Raw genomic sequence first — 20,593 nt, forward strand, 5'->3', positions numbered from 1 at the left:
AGAAAATCTCCACTAAAACAAATATTTCAGGCTCACTCTCACCCACACATTTGATTGACCTAACTCCAGCAGGTTCACAATACACCATATATAAGCCATCCTTTTTCTCATGCTCCATTCTCAATCTTCCATGCAAATTCAAAAGCCCAACAATTTAGCCCTTATCTTTTCACATCTTTCTAATCTCTGACAATGTTCACTCTTCTCTCACTATACTCCTTAACAAACCCATGCTCCTCTTTACTCAAAATGTCCACATACTCCTGTTGAGTGCTATTAGTGTTGAAACTAGTTTGTGTAATTGTATTGGGAAATGTACCATATTTTCTCCCATTTTCATTATTTTCACAAACAGGAGGATTTTTCAGCGAAACGTTGAAATGTGACAGACATGGCAATATAAACTCATGTTTATTGGTTATGATAGCAAACATGTTACAAGAAATCTGTAGTGAAATAAAAGCTGTAAGTAGGTCGCACCTCCACTTGGGGTGGGAATAACTGGCATAATTTTCTCTAGAGTAATTACTCATGGTTACCACAAAATGACTTGTAATTATGCATGATTGTTTGACATGGGTAATCCAGCATTTAGTGCTAGCTACATATTGAAAAATGCATCCTCACATACACAGTGGCCCAGAGGATGCATTTTATGCTAAGAAAATCGTATTAAATGCTACAGGAAATGAACAATTGTAGCCAGCATCTGCTTGTTGTCTCTTAGTTTGTCGGTCCTGTATTCCTACAATAACATTTTTGCCCCAAATTACTCTTAATTACTCAAACTGGCATAACTGTGTAATTTTGGTAATTTCACATCGCGGGCTTCTACCAGGCCTAACATTTCACCTGCTGAAAAATAGAGAAAAGTACACAACAACCATTTCTTAATCCTCGTTTTAGCCACATATTAACCCAATATTTTAGCATAGATATTATCATTAAACCCACTAACTAGGCTTTCCCTATGTGTCACTGTACTAGATCCAAAACCGTTATGTACCGTGGTTAATTCAACCTCTGTGGAGTCACATCTCATGGGCGAAATAAGGCACAAAATTAAACAGACTAACACTATTAGTGTAATTATCAAGGAGGTCAAGCCAAAAAGTTTACTACATTTGCTATAATATATTTATAGTACGAAAAAAATTTTATATAGAACTTCATGTAATCAGCAAAAAAAGCTTTATTTTTCTAAACAATATTAGAACGTATTTCTGTTTTTTTTTAACTATGATCAAAACATGAAAACAGACTTTTCTCAGCTCTTTTGTTTAGTTCATACAGTTCATATTCTCAAACTCCTTCTTTCTTTATCAGGATTATTTCTGCAAGTTCAAAACTGATTTCATCACTGTCAAACTTTTCTCTTATAGTTCAAGGTGGCTTTCCTTCTTCTGGCTTGTTTTAAAAAATGAATTGACAACAGTTATTGGACTATTGATCTCTGTATCGGACTCTTCTTCATCATAAACAGATGCTGAATATTCCCATTCAGCTCACTTGTACTTCCCGCTTGAGATTTTCTTTCTCAATGGTCTTTCAGGAACAGGCAACTAATGCTCACTGTTCTCTGTGTTGATTAATCACTTCAGTTTCTTCTTTGATTGTCATTAACCTTGCATTCTGCCAATGCTTTCTTTTGCAGGTTCTTTTCACTGACGTTGGTGTCTCCAATTTTGCAACTCTTCTTGTGACTACTGCTGAATCTTCTCCACTCATTGATATACGTGTTCTTTGATCAGCCACCAACTTACTGTGAACTGTTTTCTCCCTCTGGGAGTTCTTGAGACTTGAAAATTCAATTGGAGCCTTTAACTGGTCAGATCAGAGACTATTTCTTCTTGAAGTCACTCATGACTTTGCAACAGCTTTTCACTATGACCCTCTAATCAAAATTGTTCACTGCTACCTTCACCCAGATCTTTGACTGTTTCAAAGTTTACTTTACTCATTCTGAATCCACACTTTGAACTTCAATTTGACTCTGTGAATGAGTGGTTGTTGCCACCACTTCTTCAACCACCACCTTCACTCTTCTTTTGTGTCATGGAACCATTGTGGGACTCCAGCAGATTTCACAGAAGTGTTAGTCACAAGCAAAAGTTGGAAAGGGCCTCTCCTCCATTATTCAAGACACCTTTTTCAGACATGCCTCTTCAAGAAAACTAAATCCCCTGGGTTCACGGGATAGAACTTGAATTTATTTTGTGACGCTGTTGTCAAATTCACCAGAAATTGATTTCACTATATGGGCCAGACCTTTCCAGTAATCTAGTATGATGCAATCAGTCACTTAAACAAGTGTAGCTGAAGGAATGTAGATCAATCTCATTGTTCTGCCCATTAGCACTTCATGGGGCGATAGACCTATCCTTTTATCAAGTGTACTTTGAATTGCACACTCTTTATCCAGCTTATCTTTGATAATGCAACTTATCCTCTCACCACACCAGATGATTGAGGACAAATAACTACAAAGGAATCTATTACCAAGTTTGAGAGATGTACAAATCACTTTCAAAATCACATTTTTAAAATGAGAGCCACAATTCATGCTGTCCGATCTCAGAGTAGGATAAGCCTAAATCTACTTGGAGAATAAGAAGGCAATCAGTAGAATGTACTGAAGACCAGTGTAAACTCGCATCTCTAAGAAATCTATTTGAAGTCTTATAAATGGGCCCTCTGATATGCCAATGTGGTTCAAAAGAACTAAAGTCTTCTTTCTATGATCATTTCTCTGAGCCATCTTTGACGTAAACCTTATGCAACCCTGATTTTAGAATTCAACCAATTCTTATTAAATCTTCTGGTGCACGCATCCCTCCCTGATTGTGACTGGTTATGAAAATGTGTGGCCACGGAATTCAACACTGAAGGCCTAATTTAGAATTCGGTGGACAGGTTTACTCCATCACAACAGTGACGGATATTCATCCGCCAAATTTTAAATCCTATTGGATATAATGGGAGCTAGATTTTGGCAGACAAGATATCTGTCTCCGTTGTGATGGAGTAGCCTGTCTGCCGAGTTCTAAATCAGTCCCTGAGTCTGGTAAGACATACTTACACTCATCAATGATGCACACATCATGGTAATTCATTTTGAAACCCACTTTATTTTCGCATCCTCTGACACTTCCTACTGGAAATCTCTCAATTCACTAAAGGAAGTCTGTCTTGGATTCAGCAAGAAACAATTTACATTTTCTGCATCTTCAGGAGAAATCTCACTTGATTCCGTGTGTGCTGTTTTTTCTATCATGGTTTGTTCACTTGGTCTTACAGCTTCATTCTCAAGTAAGTCTCTTCCTGGTAATTTCTTAGCTTGACCATAACTTTTCCAGATTTATGTGCAGTACACTTGACCACTGCAGTTTCTTCCAAAAAATCAAGAATATAAGAACAGTTCTTAATGGGAGTTCTAGAGGTTTTTTAAACCTTTTGTGACCACAATTGTCCAAAGTCATGGATTACTCCAACACTATACTAGCTGTCTGTAAATATTACCACGTTCAACTCTTCTGCAAGGCAAAACACTCTTGTCAATGCAGTCAACTCTACCACTTGTGCTGAAGTTACATCAGACATGTATGATGTTTCAAGGATTCCAGAGATAGAACATACTGCGTAGGCAGCCTTCAATGCTCCACAATAGTCTCTCAAACAAGAACCATCTACAAATAGAATCAAATCAGCTATTTCAAGAGGAATTACTCTTATGTATGGTCTTGGCTTCGTACATAACTCTGTGACATTAATGCAATCTTGCGCTGGTTCATTATCATCGTCACCACTCCTACCTCAGTCTTCATTGCTGTTTGAGGCAGGAAGCAGCATTGCAGGAGTCAGAAAGCTACACCTTCTAATAGAGATGTTCTCAGCTGCCAGTATGACTTGTTCATATCTAGCTAGACAACTGTTTGTCATATTCTGAGCCTGGGCACAAATCAGCAAAATCTCACCTTGAGCAAACCTTGAACAAACGCAATTAGAATATGCCCCATCACAATTCCTTCCCTTTGCTCAATTGTAGTACAAACAGCTGTAACCACTTTCAGACAACCAGGAAGAGCTGCAGCGATCCAACACAGCTGATAGGCAGGCAGTTGGCCTCAAGAACCCACCATGTTTTTGGGTAAGAACAGATAAGGCATGCCCACCTTTCTCATAGCAGAAGAGGTAAAACTCCATGTTTTAGGGAACTATCTGTCTCCATCTCCAAATCTAAATTGTCCTCACCAGCTAGCCAAGAGGAATTGCAGGATCTCAATGTATCATGACTGACAATCCCCTGCTGACTCTCAGCATTTTCTGTGCTTTTCCTCTCCTGCTGCCGCAGGCCCCTGTCCGGTACGATGAGAAATTTGAATACCAGATCTAACATATGCTTCCAACACGGACTTACCCTCAGCCCACCGACTACCAGTATCCATTAGGGCACGGTACTTCCTTCTACCAATGTCCACCATCCACTTCTTACTGGGGCTTACAGCAGGATCTGCCTTCTGCTTTCTTCCTTGTTTTGCCCTGCTCCAGTCTCCTCAACAGGTGTTAGCTCTGCCAACACTGACCGCATCATTGCCTTGTTGCAGCAGGACCCACTGCACAGCCCAGAGTGCTCCTGCCACCAAGAACCAACAGGGCATCCCCAGCAGCACCATTAATCCAGTAGACACCCCCAGAAGCTAGACCCCACCAAGACTAAGGGGAGAGAAAATTCGTTGTCAGCTTCATGTCTCTTCGATGAGGTAAGCATTGCTTTCCCGCAATGTCAACACTCCCTTGGGTGTGGCTCTCAACCTGGCCACTAGCCAGATGCAAAGTTCTTATCCTCGAGGTGGTGCTTTTTTCAGTTGATGCCCCTCAGTTGGGAAAATCATTAATAAAGCCTGTAGTTGCTGCCCTTCTAAAAGAGAAACAGGTATCCCTGGCTAGAAACTTCATAAAATTGCACATTCCCTAAAGTCTTACTATAAATTCTGGTCATATTTAAGGAGAGATTCAGGGAAGGGCGAGAGAGGAAGTAGCACTACCCTGGGACAGAAGAGGCTGATGGGTGTGATGGAGGCACTGAATGAAGTAACAATAAGCAAAACTAGAAGCATGGATTCAGGGGACTTATGTACCCCCATAATTTACCCTTTGGTACCCACACAAAATACATTTTGTGTCTGACAGTGGAAGAGCTAGACTTAGCGGAAGGAGAGATCATAATTGAGAAGAGAAATGGCCAAGGCAAGACTCGAACCACTGGGGGTACAGGGGAGGGTGGAGGTGGCTCTAAAGGTGGAATGCAGTCCAGGAAATGCCAAACCTGGAAGGTGGGTAGCGACACCACCAGCCAGTGGTAGAAGAAAACACTCAAGATTTGGTGTGTTTGAAGCAGGGAGAGAAGGTACTTTCCAAAAAGATCAAAAAAAAAGAAAACAACACCAGTAGGAACAATATCAGCATTTTGGGATTAGCTGAAGGAATGGAATTGACGTATGTTAAATCTTTTGTAATTAACTTACTGAAAAGCACCTTCCACAGGAGGACATTTTGGTCAATCTTGAGGTAGACATTCGGCGAGTGCATAGAGCCCTCTTTAAAATACACCCTGGGTGGCGAAAACCATTAAAGATTCTGGTGAGATTTTTATCCTATACTGTGAAGGAAAAAAATTCTGGGTTTAGCTCTGAAAGAAAGATCATTGCAAATATTGGGGGCCACCATCGGGATTAGGTCAGATATCTCCAAAAGAGACAGCAGATAGAAAGTGGGAACTGGGAAACAGATTGGAGGAGTTAAAGAAGTTGGGAGCAACTGCACAACTAAGGTTTCCCACTATTCTGAAAGTCATGTGGCAGAATAAGATGTAAAAAATTTAAGACCCAGAAGATGTGGACAATTTTATGGCACAGGCAAAGACGGGGGGGAGTCCAGCTAAATAAATGCAAGAGGAGGAAGATATTGTTGTCACTCCCAAGGGGCTGAGATCGAATAGGCATTAGGAAATGTATAGTTGGGAGGGTTCACTTGTGGTGAGGCACATGGGATTTTATTTTTTTAAAGTTTTATGTCCTCAAGTCAAGTAAACTATATGCTGGGAAAGCACCAAGTGGGAAAATCAGGTTCACGGTAAAAGATGAGTATGGGAAGGAAGGATTCAGGAAAGATATGTAGGACATAGACTCTAGCTATTCTTTGCTGGAATATAAATGGGCTATGGGTAAGGAAAAGGCAAAGATTAGTCTTTCAATACTTAAAAGAGTATAAATCTCAAATAATCATGCTCCAGGAAACTCATCTCTTGAAACATGAACGTATGGATCTTTTTTTTATAAAAACAGAGATGGGTGGAGAACATGATTGCCAAGGATCAATGTGTTGTATAATTGCTGAAATATAGGTGTACCAAAATCTTTATACCTTAGTGAGTTGCTATGGCCCAAATATGGATGATGTTACAATCATTGACTTTTTTCTAATTTGGTTCACTTTAATGCCTCTAATATTTTGGGTGAGGATTTTAATGTCCTTTTGGATAATAATCTTGACAGATCGTCGGTACGGACATGGATTAGTCCCCCAAAGATGAGGCATATTTTCTGGATATGGTAGAAAATTTAAATCCATGTGATGTTTTGCATTAAATAAAAGAGATTGCAAGGATTATACTTTTCATAGCAAAAAGAATGGTAATCATTCTAGACTATATTAATTTTTCATAGATAGGAAGGAACTGGAGAAAGTAGTGGAAATAGAACATCTTCCTATCCATTTGTCAGTTTATGCAGTTATTCTTTTAAAAACTGAACAGAAGAACTCTTATGAGAATAGGAGGTGGACACTTAATAGAAGATTTTTTCTGCAGCGATAGTGGCAAGACATTGCAAGGCACAAATGATTTTTTTTCCTGGATTATATGACATCTGGACCCAGGCATGTAGTTTGGGACACGTATAAGGCTTGGTTAAGGGGAACTCTCAAAAACCTATTGGTATATTGGGCAAAGAAGGAAAAAGTGCAATTCTTGAATTGGAAGAGGAGATCGCAAAGTTAGAGGAGGTATTAAAAGCCAATTTACTCAATGAGGAGGGAAGGAAGGAGCTGTTAGAAGTACTTGAGAATCTGCCATTAAAGTTCAGAGTTAAGTTGGAGGAGAAGGTGTCACGGCAATGGGAAGCAGGTATAGCAAGGGATGTTGTACAAAGGGAATGTTGTAGGAAATTGTTAACTTGCAAATCACATCTGGAAAGGAGCCAGAATTACAATAGGAAGATCATTGTAGAGGACAGAGGCAGGGACGATTACTGCAGAGAGTAGCAAGATTAAAGCTGTTGTTAATATTTTTTTACAGGATTTATATACAGAAAATCTAGTGATAAAAACAGAAGTGGAACTGTGGCTTCGAGAAAAACTTCTCTCTAAGGGCCAGATGTAGCAAAGGGTTTTACCCATTCTGTGTTTATGGGAAAATGTGTTCGTACATATGGCCCTAAGTCTCCAATGATTAGTAACAATTCCTGTGTCAGGAAATTATTGGTAGCAAGATCTGGGCAGCATTAAGAAAGTTGAAAAGGAGAAAGACTGCAGGACCAGATGGGATTCCCGGTGGGTTTTAATCCACAATTGCGGATGGGATTATCCCAGGCTGGAATGAGTTGTTCAATTTTATTTTGATAGCTGGTGAGCCATTTCCGGAGTTGTGGAATGAAGCAGTCATTTTGCTAATTTTGATGCCAGGTAAGAATCCCCTACAGTGCCAATTTTACCACCCAATTTTGTTACTTAATTCTGATTATGACGTTTTTACCAGCATTCTAGCAGCTCACTTAAATAAGGTGGTGGAGCACCTGATACATCACAATCAAGAAGGTTTTCTGCTGGGGAGAGACTTGAGAGAACTTAATCACACCCTGATAAGCTCGATAGATTTAGCCACAACTTTAGGTGCCACATTAGTGGTAATGGCTGTGGATGCTGCTAAGGCATTTGATTGTATTAATTGGGGGTATCTCATGGCTGTTTTAGTTCATTTTGGAATAGGTAGAACCTTGACAGATACATTGCTGAATATCTATAGTGCTCCATTTGTGTGACTCTTGGTGAATTATAGTTTATCATCACCAGTGGGAATAGAAAAGGGGGAGAGGCAAGGCTGTCCTCTCTCCCCTATTCTTTTTTACCTTACATTGGACCTTTCACAGAAAGTTTGAGATCAAATGAAAAGATAAAGCCCATTGAAGTTGATACATTTTCCAGGAAAATTGCTTCATAAGCCGATGATTTAATGGTTTCTCCCTCAGATGTGCATCCTGCTTTGACACATCTTGTAAGAGGAGCAAGACATTTTGTGAGGTTTGCTGGTTATGAGATAAATGAAGAAAAAACTGAAATAATGACCAGAGTTGTAGAGAAAGGAAATGTGTTGCTGAGAGGAGATATTTTGGAGATAAAAATAACACAGGATTTAGGGAAAAATTCAGCAGTAAATCTCGAAAAGATGGGTAGCGAGATAGGAGATTTGTTAAAGAGAGGGGAGAACCTCCCACTTTCCATATACGGGTGGAGTAATCTAGTGTAGATGTCTATTTAACCCAAAATTACTTTCCTGTTTGATAACATCCCGTTAACTTTTGCTAAAAAGGTTTTCCTGAACTTGCAAGGGAAAATAGCTTCTTTCATTTGAGCTAGCAAGGGAATACGTCTCTCCTGGAAGAAACTGAGGAGGAACGCAGGGGAAGGAGGGCTAGGATTCCCAGACTTACAACTTTATTGCTGTACTTTTCAGCTAAAAAATAATAAATTATCTTAATACTCCCTACTGTGCTCCTGTTAGGGGTTAATGTTTAGAGCAATGCTTTTTGGCCTGCCTGAGTTAAGCTTCTATAAATTTAGAGCATCAACATTTTATAAAAAGGTTTGACGTAAGTGTTTACAGGCAGCAGCAAGAACGTGGTATGAAGTTAGATCATTTCTGGGTATTGCCTACCATAGCAGGCTGTCCCCCATATGGGACTCCCCAGCAATTCTGGACTGTTTGCTTGATAGTCTTGCAAAGCCTTTGAAGCAGAGTGGTATTATCAGATGGGGCAGCTGGTGGATGGTGGGCAGCGGCTAACCTGGGAGTACTGAAACAGCAAGACATGGGGGTTATCTCCAGCTTTACAATCTACCCGGTTAATGAGTGGCTCAATAGTCAGTGATGTGCTGGCTGTGAACCAGCACAAATGGAAATAGACCTCCAAGATCATCGGGTTATAAAGAAGAAAGCTGCACTGTGGTACCAGCATTTGCTGATGAAAAGATGAAAGTGTCATATTATGTGTGGAATGGATACTTGCTGGATGCTGAGCTAGAAAAGTTATGGAAAGTATCTTTATCTACACCTTATTTGGTGGTCAAACCTGCTGCATTGAGGAAACATACATTTTCACCCTCCATAAAGTTTCCTGGACCCCAGACAAATTGGCAAAATAAGGGGGAACAGAGCCTCAAAATGCAAGTGTTGTGGTAGCAGTGAGGCCAATGATGTGCATATGTATGATGCTTGTCCAAAATTAGAAGAATGTAGGAAAGCCACGGGTAATACCATCTCTCACTGTTTGGAAATCACCATGGATGTAAGCCTTGCTTTAATTATGTTTGGAATAGTGCAACAGGATATCAGTGGCCTCTTTTCCCATGTAAAGTATCAAAAGTTGATTTTTTTTAAATCTAATCATGATTGAAGGGAAATATGTAAGTGTTGGCCTCAAACCTCTGCCCCTACATGGCAGGCCTGGAAGAGATCGGTGGTTTTCTTTAAGGATATAGATAGGAGAAGGAATAACAGAAATGAAGAAGAAGGTTTTTTGGGAATTGTTGAAAATATGACATGCTATTCTGTCTGACGACTACACCCTCTCAAATCAGCAAGACTAGGAAGGCTGTTTCTAATTGGTGACCCAGTAAAATGAAGATGATCATGACTTTGCACACATAGGGAGTTGTAAACTTAGCTGGTGCTTATAGGTGGTGCTATGAAGACAATACATCTACACATTATAATCAGGCATTCCAAGGATTGGAACATAGCATAACCTTTTTCTCAAAACCTGGGGGGCCTCTAAGTATTCGTCATCAAATAGTACCGGATAGCTGATATCACTGTGGGTTAGTGTTAGTGTTAGTGTTCATAATCAAGCAAAAGTTTGGAATTCAGTGATGACAGAAGACAACAACTCTGAGAAACATCCTTACCACTCTCTGGGTGGTTGGAGGACACATCTTCAGAACTGCAGAAAGTGTTCTTTAAAGACTTTCTTTGCCCTTTTTTCAATGTGATGACCAAAATAAATCACTTCTTTTTATATAACTGCATATTTGTAGGGGATATATTTTGACTGTTGTCAGCTAAATGATAGAGTACTGTTATAGTATCAAGTTTACAACTCTTTTAACCTTAGATGACACCAATAAGTCATATATGTATTGCAACAGAACTGAGTCACAGGGCAACATCAAACCCTCCAAATCTTTCTTTAGGATCTGACTAAAAACCAAAGGACTTTTAGTAAGTACTGCATGATTCGGCACCACTGAACAACATGGAATCAGTACTGTATTTATTTTTTGGAGGATCCTGCACTATTCGTCAATTAATAATCAGTTTTTAATGCCCATCAAGGGAGAATTGCAAGGGGTACCAAGCACTTCCTGCAGAATACCTGCTCAATCATGTTTTCAATGATGGCCTTTATTCCTTCTTCTGCATCTTTTGAAAGTCTGTATTATCTAATGGTAAGGAAAACTGCACTTGGTTTTACATTCATGTTGACAGACCTTTTATTATCAATCTTATCGCTTTTCCTATGAAATCCCAAGGTTTAGCCAGTTGTGTGCACAGAAAAGCAGGTCTAAATTATGGTTGTTCAGTGGATCCCATACCTCCGTGGAATGCTTGGGGAGTGAGGGGTGTTGAGATGCATGCAAGAGAGCTGTGTTGGGTTGGTGGTTCTCTGTGTGAGTGAGTAGGTAGACGGTTTGTGTGAGTGAGTGGGGTGCTAGGTGATGTTGATACAGGAGTGTTGGGTGTAGGGCGTGTAAAGTGAAAGAGAACTCACAGAAGGCGCATGTGAATTCTCCTATGTTGTGTAGTGCAGTGTGTTTTCAGCATGTCAAATGGCATCTGGCATTAAGCATGTGGAATAGGGCAGCAGAATATCAGTGGGTAGGGGTACAATCAGAGTTCCTGGCACAAGCGTGGTCTGGGAAAGGACAGGCACAGATGGGTACGCTTTTAGTGCGCCAGTGGCACACCCACTGTATGCAGCCACCATTAACTAGGTCCTGGGATGGGGGGGCAGAGGGGTTGTTAGGTGATGTATAGTCATAAGTCCAACCCATCTGAGGCCACACCTCCACTTCTCACAAGGTGGAAAGTTTTCACAATTTGACTGGTCTATGCAAGCCTACATAAGGAGTAGATTTTGTTAGTTACATAAGTGACTACACAGTTTTGCATTAAAGAATAGGTAATTTCCATTGCTATTTGCATTGAGTGTCAAGTGAAGACTGTCATTTTCAGTCGGTGCAACTGTTGCTCTTGCTCTGATCACATAGTCGAAATGTTAATTGGCTGAATACCAATGAAAAATTATTCAGCCAGTAGCACAATGCATGCACGCTGGCCTCATGTGGGTAATAATACATTCTGATTGGTGGTTTTGATGCTATCCTGAAACTAACAGTGTTTATAATGAATTCTATCAGTGGCAGCCTATATTGAACTTCGGTGTGTACATTTTGACACTATTCTTTCTTTTTTCTAGGAAAGAGAATCTGCCCCGGGGAGAGACTTGCTGGAATGGAACTGTTCCTGTTCTTCACCAACATACTACAGAACTTCTCTTTAAAAGCGGCCAACAATTCTGATAATATTGATCTCACTCCAGAGATGAGTGGATTTGGGAACATCCCACAAGCTTATCAACTCCACCTCATTCCACGCTTAAAATAAACCATAGTAATGAGGTTCATTTAGGGTTTCCTTCTAATAAAAGTGTGTGTTCTATCTCGGAAAAATCTGTCTCTTAAAAGAGATAGCCCCAATGTGTTCAAAACATTTTATTGAATTATATAAAACTAACAAACAACTATGTAAACACCATTACCTAAATTCTAGATAAAACAAAGTTCCCAATTCAAACACTTTTTTATGAACGATAACATTAAACTGGTTACAGAAAAAGTTAAAATAAAATTAGAGTGAGCTTCAAATGATACATGGTAAAGAAATGTGTTATGATATAGTTGGCATTAAAAGCAAAACTCTTAAAAACTATTGAAGTAAATATAAAGATAATAATTGAAATATATATTGTTAAAGACATAGAATCATTTGTCTCTGAAAACAATTTCTGAACATAAGATTGTTTATGTAAAATATGCTATAAAGGCAGTCTGCTTTAATGGTAAATGTAATCTAAGCCCACAAGGAAGACATGCTTAAGAAAATTACACACTGATATTTATAGACTTAACAGCAGATGATACCAGGAAATCAAACAATTTCATTTTAGCCAACAGCAATGAGAAAGGTAAGCATTATTGTTTACACATAATGAATAGACATGTAACTGAATAGTTCAAATTCAGCCTGTTAATATTTTATAGCCATTATCTTCTTCCAGAACAAAATCAGACATTGATAAAGCCAATGTTGTAACAACAAGTATCATAATTACAGTGCCACTTAGTGGAGTACTAAATAATCCACACCTACATAATTGATAAGGAGTCTTTGGCCAATTGTATAATATATATACATTAATTTAGTATAATCTAACTGGTAACCAACATTAAAGATTACAAGCCCGCATTTTTTTCAACTGTGCATGAGAAAAAATAGAGGAGAGACTCAAATTCCAAAAATCATTCAGTTTATCCCTATTCACAATACCACCAATTCATTTTTATACATTTTTGAAGCAACATGACCTGAGTAGTTATTAATTTTTATGCAAAATATGAACTTTTCAGTTCTGGTCATTGTTGAGACATTAGGACATGCTTGTAGAATCACATATGATTTCATATTAAAAAGGGTCTGAAATACATAGTTTGAGTTTTGCTTGTAGATCTCAAGATAAACATTTCATGTTTACTGTAAATAAAAAAATATGTTAATTAAAGATTTCCATATCTAGTATCCCTTTTAAATTTGACAGAAGGTGTTTCCTGACAGGCAATAGATTTAGAAAATATAATACCAAAGTTAAACAGTGAATCAGAAAGTAGCAGAGGCATTCTAGTCACTTAAAAAAAGAGTCTTTTTTTAGCAGACATTGTAGTAATAGCAGCTAAAGGACAGGAAGAACCATTGTTTTTCATTTAAGTGTAGGGGAGATGTTTACAGATTGGAAACATATTAGTCCATGTCTATCTATAAAGTCAGAACAATAATATTGAGAATACAAAATGGTGTTGATCATTAGATGCTGGAGACATAAGTTGCTGTACTTTATCCTAGGAGTTTTATTATTCCAAATACATTTAGACATGATTGAATCCCAACAATGATAGAATTGTGTAGAGCACTGTAGAGGTTTTATTGGGAGATTATATAAAGTCAACAGGGTAATAATAATTTTGGCTGCCTCAGTTTTGTGCAACTAGTTTAGAAGCAAGGATAACCAGTTACTAATCTTTTTTGTCTTTGATTTATCTTTGATATTAATTTTTGACAATTAAACAAAAGCATCTTTAATAGATTTAGCAAAGCACCTATAACAACAAAATACTTAATAGTTCTGCTGCACCAAACAAATCACAGTATTGTTTAACATGGCAGGGATACAATCTATTTCAAAGAGAGTTTTGTTTACATTTAAAAATTATCTAAACCCCTAGCATATTTCAAGATAATTTGAAAAATAGAACCAAAGGAAGTGGAAGAATTATGACTAAATAATAAAATATCATCAACATAAGTAATAACTTTAAATTGGATAGAAATATAACATGCATAAAACAACATAAAAAGGGATAATTGATTATTAAAAATAGAAGTGGGGAGAACATCTTTGTCTATTATCATTGTACAACAGATGGGTGTTAACAGTAACATTCGTATTTACTACATTCACTTTTGAAGACATAAAATGAAGTTTTATCATATTTATGAAATGTGTAATAAAATAAAGAATTACAAAGCTTTAACTGGAAGGCCCAGTTCACTTTATCAAATGTTTTTTCTTCATCTGGCGCAAAAAAGGCCAACTGAGTCTTTGAATGAACTAATTTGCGATAAAATATGAAAAATGGTCCAGGTGTTATTAGAAAATACGCTCAGTTTTATAACCCCTCTTTGATCATGGTGTATAATGCCATCTAAAAATTTGATCTAGTAACTAGAATTACTTAATGAATTTTACAATTGTAGTTATTAGTGATTTTGGACAATGTTTAGATACAACATCATGGCCTTTATTTGGTTTGGATAAAACAGTAAAGAGAGCCTTATGAAAAGAAGCCACAGCACAAATATTCTTATAAAGTTATTCAGACAATTTCACGTAATGCAGCGCAGCACATTGCCTTGCTTTATTGCATTAAAGAAAAGCAAATCTGGCCTGAAGTCTTTAAAGTGAAAGTCTAAAATCTTAAGTGTCGCAAGGCTGAAAGATGTGGCTGAGTAGTGCTCCACCAGGTCTGATGTTCGTCAGATGAGGTCTTGGTGAAGCTGTTGACTTTTGATGGAAATGCGATTTCTTTGACCAAGGAAGGTCCATCGCTGCCTGGATACTTTTGGCACCTTTGCTCAGTAAAGATATCTATGTTAGGATTTAGTCACTTTTTAAAAGCTTAAATTCATCTAGTGGGCCAAAGCTGCAGGGCAGGCTGTAGCTGAGGAGGGCTGTATGAGGCCAGATACCTTCTCCATGAGGTCCCGCTGAATCAGATTTGCTGCTTTGGAAAACCTCTAAGATGGAGGGAATCTGTATCTTGAACCTAGAATCAAAACATCTTAGTCAGATCAGCTTGCCAGGACTGTCCCAGCTTTCCAGAGGTGTTTGGAGCCAAAGGGTTTCTAAGTCCCATGTTTCGCAGGATGTTAGGAGGAGTACAGTTTGAGAGAGCCCAGCACCTAAGAAACTGCACTTGAAGGTCAATATTCACTCCTGCAGAAGGCACCCAGCAGAGGAAATGGCAGGTCTAGTTAGAAATGGTCAAATGGTCATTTACAGGAAAGGCCTCTTGTAGGTTGTTGTTAGCTGTGGCATGAGTTCAGCCTCATTACCTTTGGTGTTCATTTTTTTGTCAGGGTTGAAGAGGAAGTGCTGTCCCAATGGTCGCTTCTCAGGTCTCACACAGAAGGTTCAGCACTTTTCTGATCTTCCACAGGTCCAGTTGTGTTCTGAAGAGGGTACTAGGAATGTCATGTTTATGCCTGGAACCTCCTTGTAGGTGTGGGTGGCACTTGCCCCCCCCCAACCAAAATGATAAAGTTCCCAAGGATACCCTTATTCACTTTTGGAGCCATGGACAACAGAAGTGATTATCAACATTTGATCCTTAATGACATCATAAAGAACATCTTTTGCTCCACCCTTGACCCCTTAATTGACTTCTATTTTCTGCCAAATGTTTAGAGGAGGAGTATAGAGGGGAACTACAGGAAGTAAAGCATTCTCTTGGAGACTTGCTTTGCTTTCTTTCTGAGCCAGCCTTTATCTTGTCCGCTAAATCCAGAGGTAGCAAGGGGAAGTGTCAGAAGTGCCAAATGTAAGCCAGGCACAAGCAATACTTCAGTTGATTATCCCTGATTAAAGCTCATGAATTGAGTCTTGCACACCCTCACAAAAACTGTGCGCATCATTGTTCACATGTATGATTGTCTGTTACAATGTTACTAGACCTCATCATTTTGCTCGATGGCTAGTTTTAAGAGAAGTCTGTAATAGGCAATGTGTAACAGACATCAGTTAATCGAACCAACAGCAATGGAATCCCTGTCTACACTACAAATGTTACAGATTTTTCAAGGGAGATAGCTGGAAAAAGATCTCTTTAGCTAGCATGAGAAAAACCCTTGCACCTGCAAAGGAGACAAAAGTCATTGCACCAGCAATACTGATTCTGAATCCCTTTACATTCTCAAGCTGAGAAGCCTTACAAACTATGTGAGTAGCCCATTTTGGTAGCCCACTATTTCCCAGGAGGTATTTCGGTGACATAATAAATATAAAATGCATATGTTTTTTTACAATAAATATTGGTTTGCATGTTTACACTTTGCATGTACTTATGACTCTAATCACTCACATGGCAATGTGCTTTCCTTCAAAAAGTATAACATTAACACCTTAAAATGACAAGAAGCTAGATCTTGATACACAGTTTGTGGTTTGGTGTAAATCCATTCAACAATTTTTTTTAAATTAAGGTTACAAATATATAGATATCTGGACAGTTGGGATTGAGGGACTCTCAGGAGAGTCCCTAGAACTCAATTTTAAAAAACAGATTTGGATTGACTGAGAGAGCTTTTTATCCCTTGGACCACTTTTCTCCCACAGGATCCTGACTGGGGCAGGGTTGCATGGATAGCTTGACCCCCCAGGCTCCATGGATGTGATACAGAGGGACCCCCCACCCCCGGGGCCATTAACAAAAAAAAACATCTGCAAATTTGTAGCAATCCTGTAGAACTCCCACAGGATGGTAAACAAAAAAACAAAATGTCAACCGAGCTGCTTTGTTCTATTAATGGGAAGGGAATGTGTGCCCCTCCTCCCTGAGCCATGACAGGCCCCGGGGATCCCACTCTGTGGCTGAAATATTTCAAAATGGGGAGCGGGACCACGTGGCCCCCTCACCGAACTTCTAAAGGTCCAAAAGCCCACCCCCGGGTGCAAAAGTATTCAAAATGGGAAGGGGGCAACACAGCCATGTGGCCCACCTCCTCTTTAATGTCAGCAGTGGTCCTAGAAGACGGGGGTCACCAGGGCCTAACAAAGCTCAATGTGCTGCACAGCCCACTCCCCTTATTTCAAGTAGTGGCCTTGAGGGATGGGGGTCCAGAAGGGCCTTATAAGGCTTGACGAGGGGTATTGCAAAGCCCCTTCCCCTTTAAAATCAAACAAAGTGCTCAGAGGGATGGGATCCTCAGGACCTAATACAGCTGAGGGAGGGGGGCATATGGTCCCCTCTCCGTTGATTAAAATAGGGCCCTGAAGGATGGGTCCCCGGAGCCTAATAATGCTTGGGGGCATGTAACTCCACCCACTTTCATTAAAAAAAACCTGCCCTGAGGTTCCCAGGTCCTACTAACACTTCAGGAGGGTGGCCACTTGGCTACTCTCACCTTTTTAAAAAAAAGTCTGCGTATGGAGTGACAGGGCTTAATAAGGCTCAAGTAGTGTGGACACCTGGTCCCTCTCTCCTTTAAAAATTATAACTTCCTGTGGCCAACCCACACTTCATGGTATTCTGAGGCATTTTGTACTTACTTTCATAGCTCTAATGCTATGCCCGTTTATAGAACAATGTGCACAAAAGAAACTTGGATGATGTCATCAGTGATGTCATTTAAGATGTCATTAGTGATGTCATAAACAATGTCACAGAACATGTCATGAGTGATGTAACATGTGAGTCAGGGGTCCAAGTTATAGTTACTCGCTCCCCCACAATGTATAGTTTTCTCATCCATTACTTCACTAGAAATATTGCAGTGATATTATTAATGATGTGATGGAAGAGGTCATTAGTGATGTAATATGTGAGGTAATTAGAAGTGCATGGCTAGGGTGCCACTTATAGTTACCTTAGGGCAGGAGTTATAGATACTTAAGATAGCTAAAATTATAACTGGTGAATTTCTGTGGTTTTTGGAGTTTAACACGTTACCTTCTTACTGAACATTTCACCTAACTATAGCGTTACTTCAATTTTTGGTTTTATCAGTGAATTTCTAGGTTTTTTTTAGTTTTTTTTTAACATAGAGTAATATTTAATTACAATAAGTAAATCAAACCCCCTGCAATGCACAGCCCATACCATGTGCAGTAGGAAGGTAGCATCAGGACCTTGGCTCTGGCCAGGCTTGCAACCAAACCTCCACTGGCAGCCAATCCCATGCACCACACAGCCACAATGACTGGTCTGAGGCCATCCCCACTCTGCACAAGGCCTTCTGTCATGCATGGTATAGGGTTGGCCACAAAGACTGGCCTGTAGCTACCTCCCCAAGGGCAGCCATACCCACAGTCCACACAACCTTCAGCCATGTGCAGTGTTGATTGACCACAATGCCTGACCCTGGGAAACCCATCGCTGGAGGCCCAGTGTGATATTTAGATGGAAGGGGACACACAGCTCACCTCCCTGGGCAGGTTTTGGCCCTGGGGACCCCATCCTCCAGGCCTGGCAAGATTTTCAGGGGGAGGGAGCCATGTGACCACCCCCCGGGGCGATTTAGCTCTGAGGACACCATCCGGGGGCCCCATGTCATTGTTAAGGGGAGGGAGGCACACAGCTCCCATCCAACAGGGGCCAGCATCATTGTTAGGGTGAGGGGGCATTAAACCTTCCTCCCTGGGCTATTATGGGCCCTGTGGACTCCATACCCTAGTGCCTGCCATGATTATGAGAATGAGGGGGCACATGGCTGCCCTCCCCGGGCCGATTTTGGCCCAAGGGCTCCAATCTGCTGGGGTCTAGTGTCATCAGTAGGGGAAGGGGGCTTGAAACCCCCTCCCCGACCAATTTTTGTCCCCACACACCCCATCCTCTGAGGACCAATGTTAACATTAAGGGAGGGGGCACATGGCCCCTCCTCCAGGCCAAGTTTGGCCCCGGACATCTAATCCCCAGGGCCCAGCATCATGCTAAGGGGAGGGGAGCACTGGGCCCCCTTCCCCAGGCTGATTTGTCCTGTGGTCTGGCATTAACAATAGGGGAGGGGAGCATGTGCCTCCATTCTCAGGCCTATTTCTGCCCCAGGGACCCCATTCAATGGGGATAGGTGTTAATATTAGGGAGAGGGGGCACATGGGACCACTCCCTGGGCTAGCTTTAGCACCAGGGACCCCACATTATAGTGTTATTGGGGGCCACTAGTGGAGCTCCAAGCCCCCCATGACTCTAGCCGGCTCCCTGCATCCAGAGTGAACTTTCATTGCTACTACCCGCAGGGGGCAGCTTCTAATGCTGCTTCCTGTGGGTGGGAGCAATATTTTCATGTTTCCCTGCCCTCCAAAAGTCTGTTCCCAGTGGGTCGGTGCATTTTTTAAGCTCCTACCCACTGGGAGTGAAGTTTTGTTTGCTCCCATTTGGCAGGGTATTTGAAAATGCTTCCACCAGGTGAGAGAGAACACAGGTTTTCCTGCCTCCGCAAGTGTGGGCACGGAAACTGTTATGTCCTGGGGTGGGCTCCCTGGGACATAACATTTGATCCGGCCCTCGGTAGTAGGTTCCCTGGAGCCATTAAGGGCTCAGGGATGAAGGCTGTGCAGCTCCCTTCTCTTTTTCTTGCATTCTCGACCTCAGGGGTGGGGTCCCTGGGCCAGAAATGACATGGGGAAGGGTAGCCATGTGCCCCTCCCTAGAAAACTGCATGGGGCCCTGTGGGGTGGGATGCGATCCCAGGGGCCAAAATCAGCCTGGGGAGTGGGACACGCAGCCTCCTCCTCCAAAAGAAAATATCTCTTTCCCCAGGACCTGGCCCACTCGGGGTGCTTAAAAAACAAGTGCAGAAGACAATGCTTGTTTTTTTCAAATCTTGCCTCCGATTCATGGATCAACTGTGAAATTGTGACAGAATTAAATAAAAAATATTTTTGGGGTCAGACGGGGTCGCTCTGGGACCCCACCAGCCGGCCTAGGGGACTCGGGTATTTCTATCCTTCCCCCTTGTGTCTTTTTTTTCATTCTTTTTTTTAGGACTCAGAACCGAGTCCCGGGCATTCCTGGTTGAGATGGTGGAAGCCATTCAGATCTTAGTTTGAGATCATTTGGGATCTGGGAATCCACTACATCCCTAGATATAAAACATCTAGGCCCATATTTACAGGCAGCCGGCGCCGCTGGTGCGTCACTTTAAGTGACACACCGGCAGCGCAGGTTGCTGACCCGTAACTACAAGGCAGCGCAAAAAGCCACTCTGCATGGCTTTTCATGGCCTTGTAGATATGGAGTAAGGCAATGCAGTCCAAGTTGTGGTGTTGTCTTACATTGCATCAGGGAGGAACTTCCATGGGTGTTGCGTGGGTGTTCCCACAAGGCATCCATACATTTTGACACATTCCCAGATTTACAAGGTTTTGTAAAACTGGGGGTGAGTCAAAAGCCTACGCTACCCAAGTGGTGGTGTAGTAGTGACGCAACAGGAAGAAATATCTTTACTTCTCCACATTTTTTACTCTTTATGTGTGCTGCATTCTGCAGTACTCACAGAAGGAGGTTGTAGGAAAGTACCATCTTGCCTGGCATGTTACCCCCATATTTCATTGTGTATATATGTTGTTTTAGTGTATGTGTCACTTGGACCCTGCCAGCAAGGGCCCCAGTGCTCATAAGTGGGCCCTGTATGTGTTCCCTGTGTGATGAC

General features: G+C 40.9%; 1 protein-coding gene across 1 annotated transcript in view; it reads left to right on the forward strand.

Annotated features, from left to right (window-relative positions):
• Positions 1-14,150, forward strand: part of LOC138259479 (cytochrome P450 2C5-like) — a 798,218-nt gene extending 784,068 nt beyond the window's left edge. The window contains exon 9 of the mRNA XM_069207249.1: positions 11,811-14,150. Coding sequence (XP_069063350.1) covers positions 11,811-11,998 — 188 coding nt within the window. The 3' untranslated portion in view covers positions 11,999-14,150. The remainder of the gene's footprint in view (positions 1-11,810) is intronic.
• The last annotated feature ends 6,443 nt before the right edge of the window (positions 14,151-20,593 follow it).

Source organism: Pleurodeles waltl, chromosome 9 (assembly GCF_031143425.1).
Source record: "Pleurodeles waltl isolate 20211129_DDA chromosome 9, aPleWal1.hap1.20221129, whole genome shotgun sequence".
NCBI lineage: Eukaryota > Metazoa > Chordata > Amphibia > Caudata > Salamandridae > Pleurodeles > Pleurodeles waltl.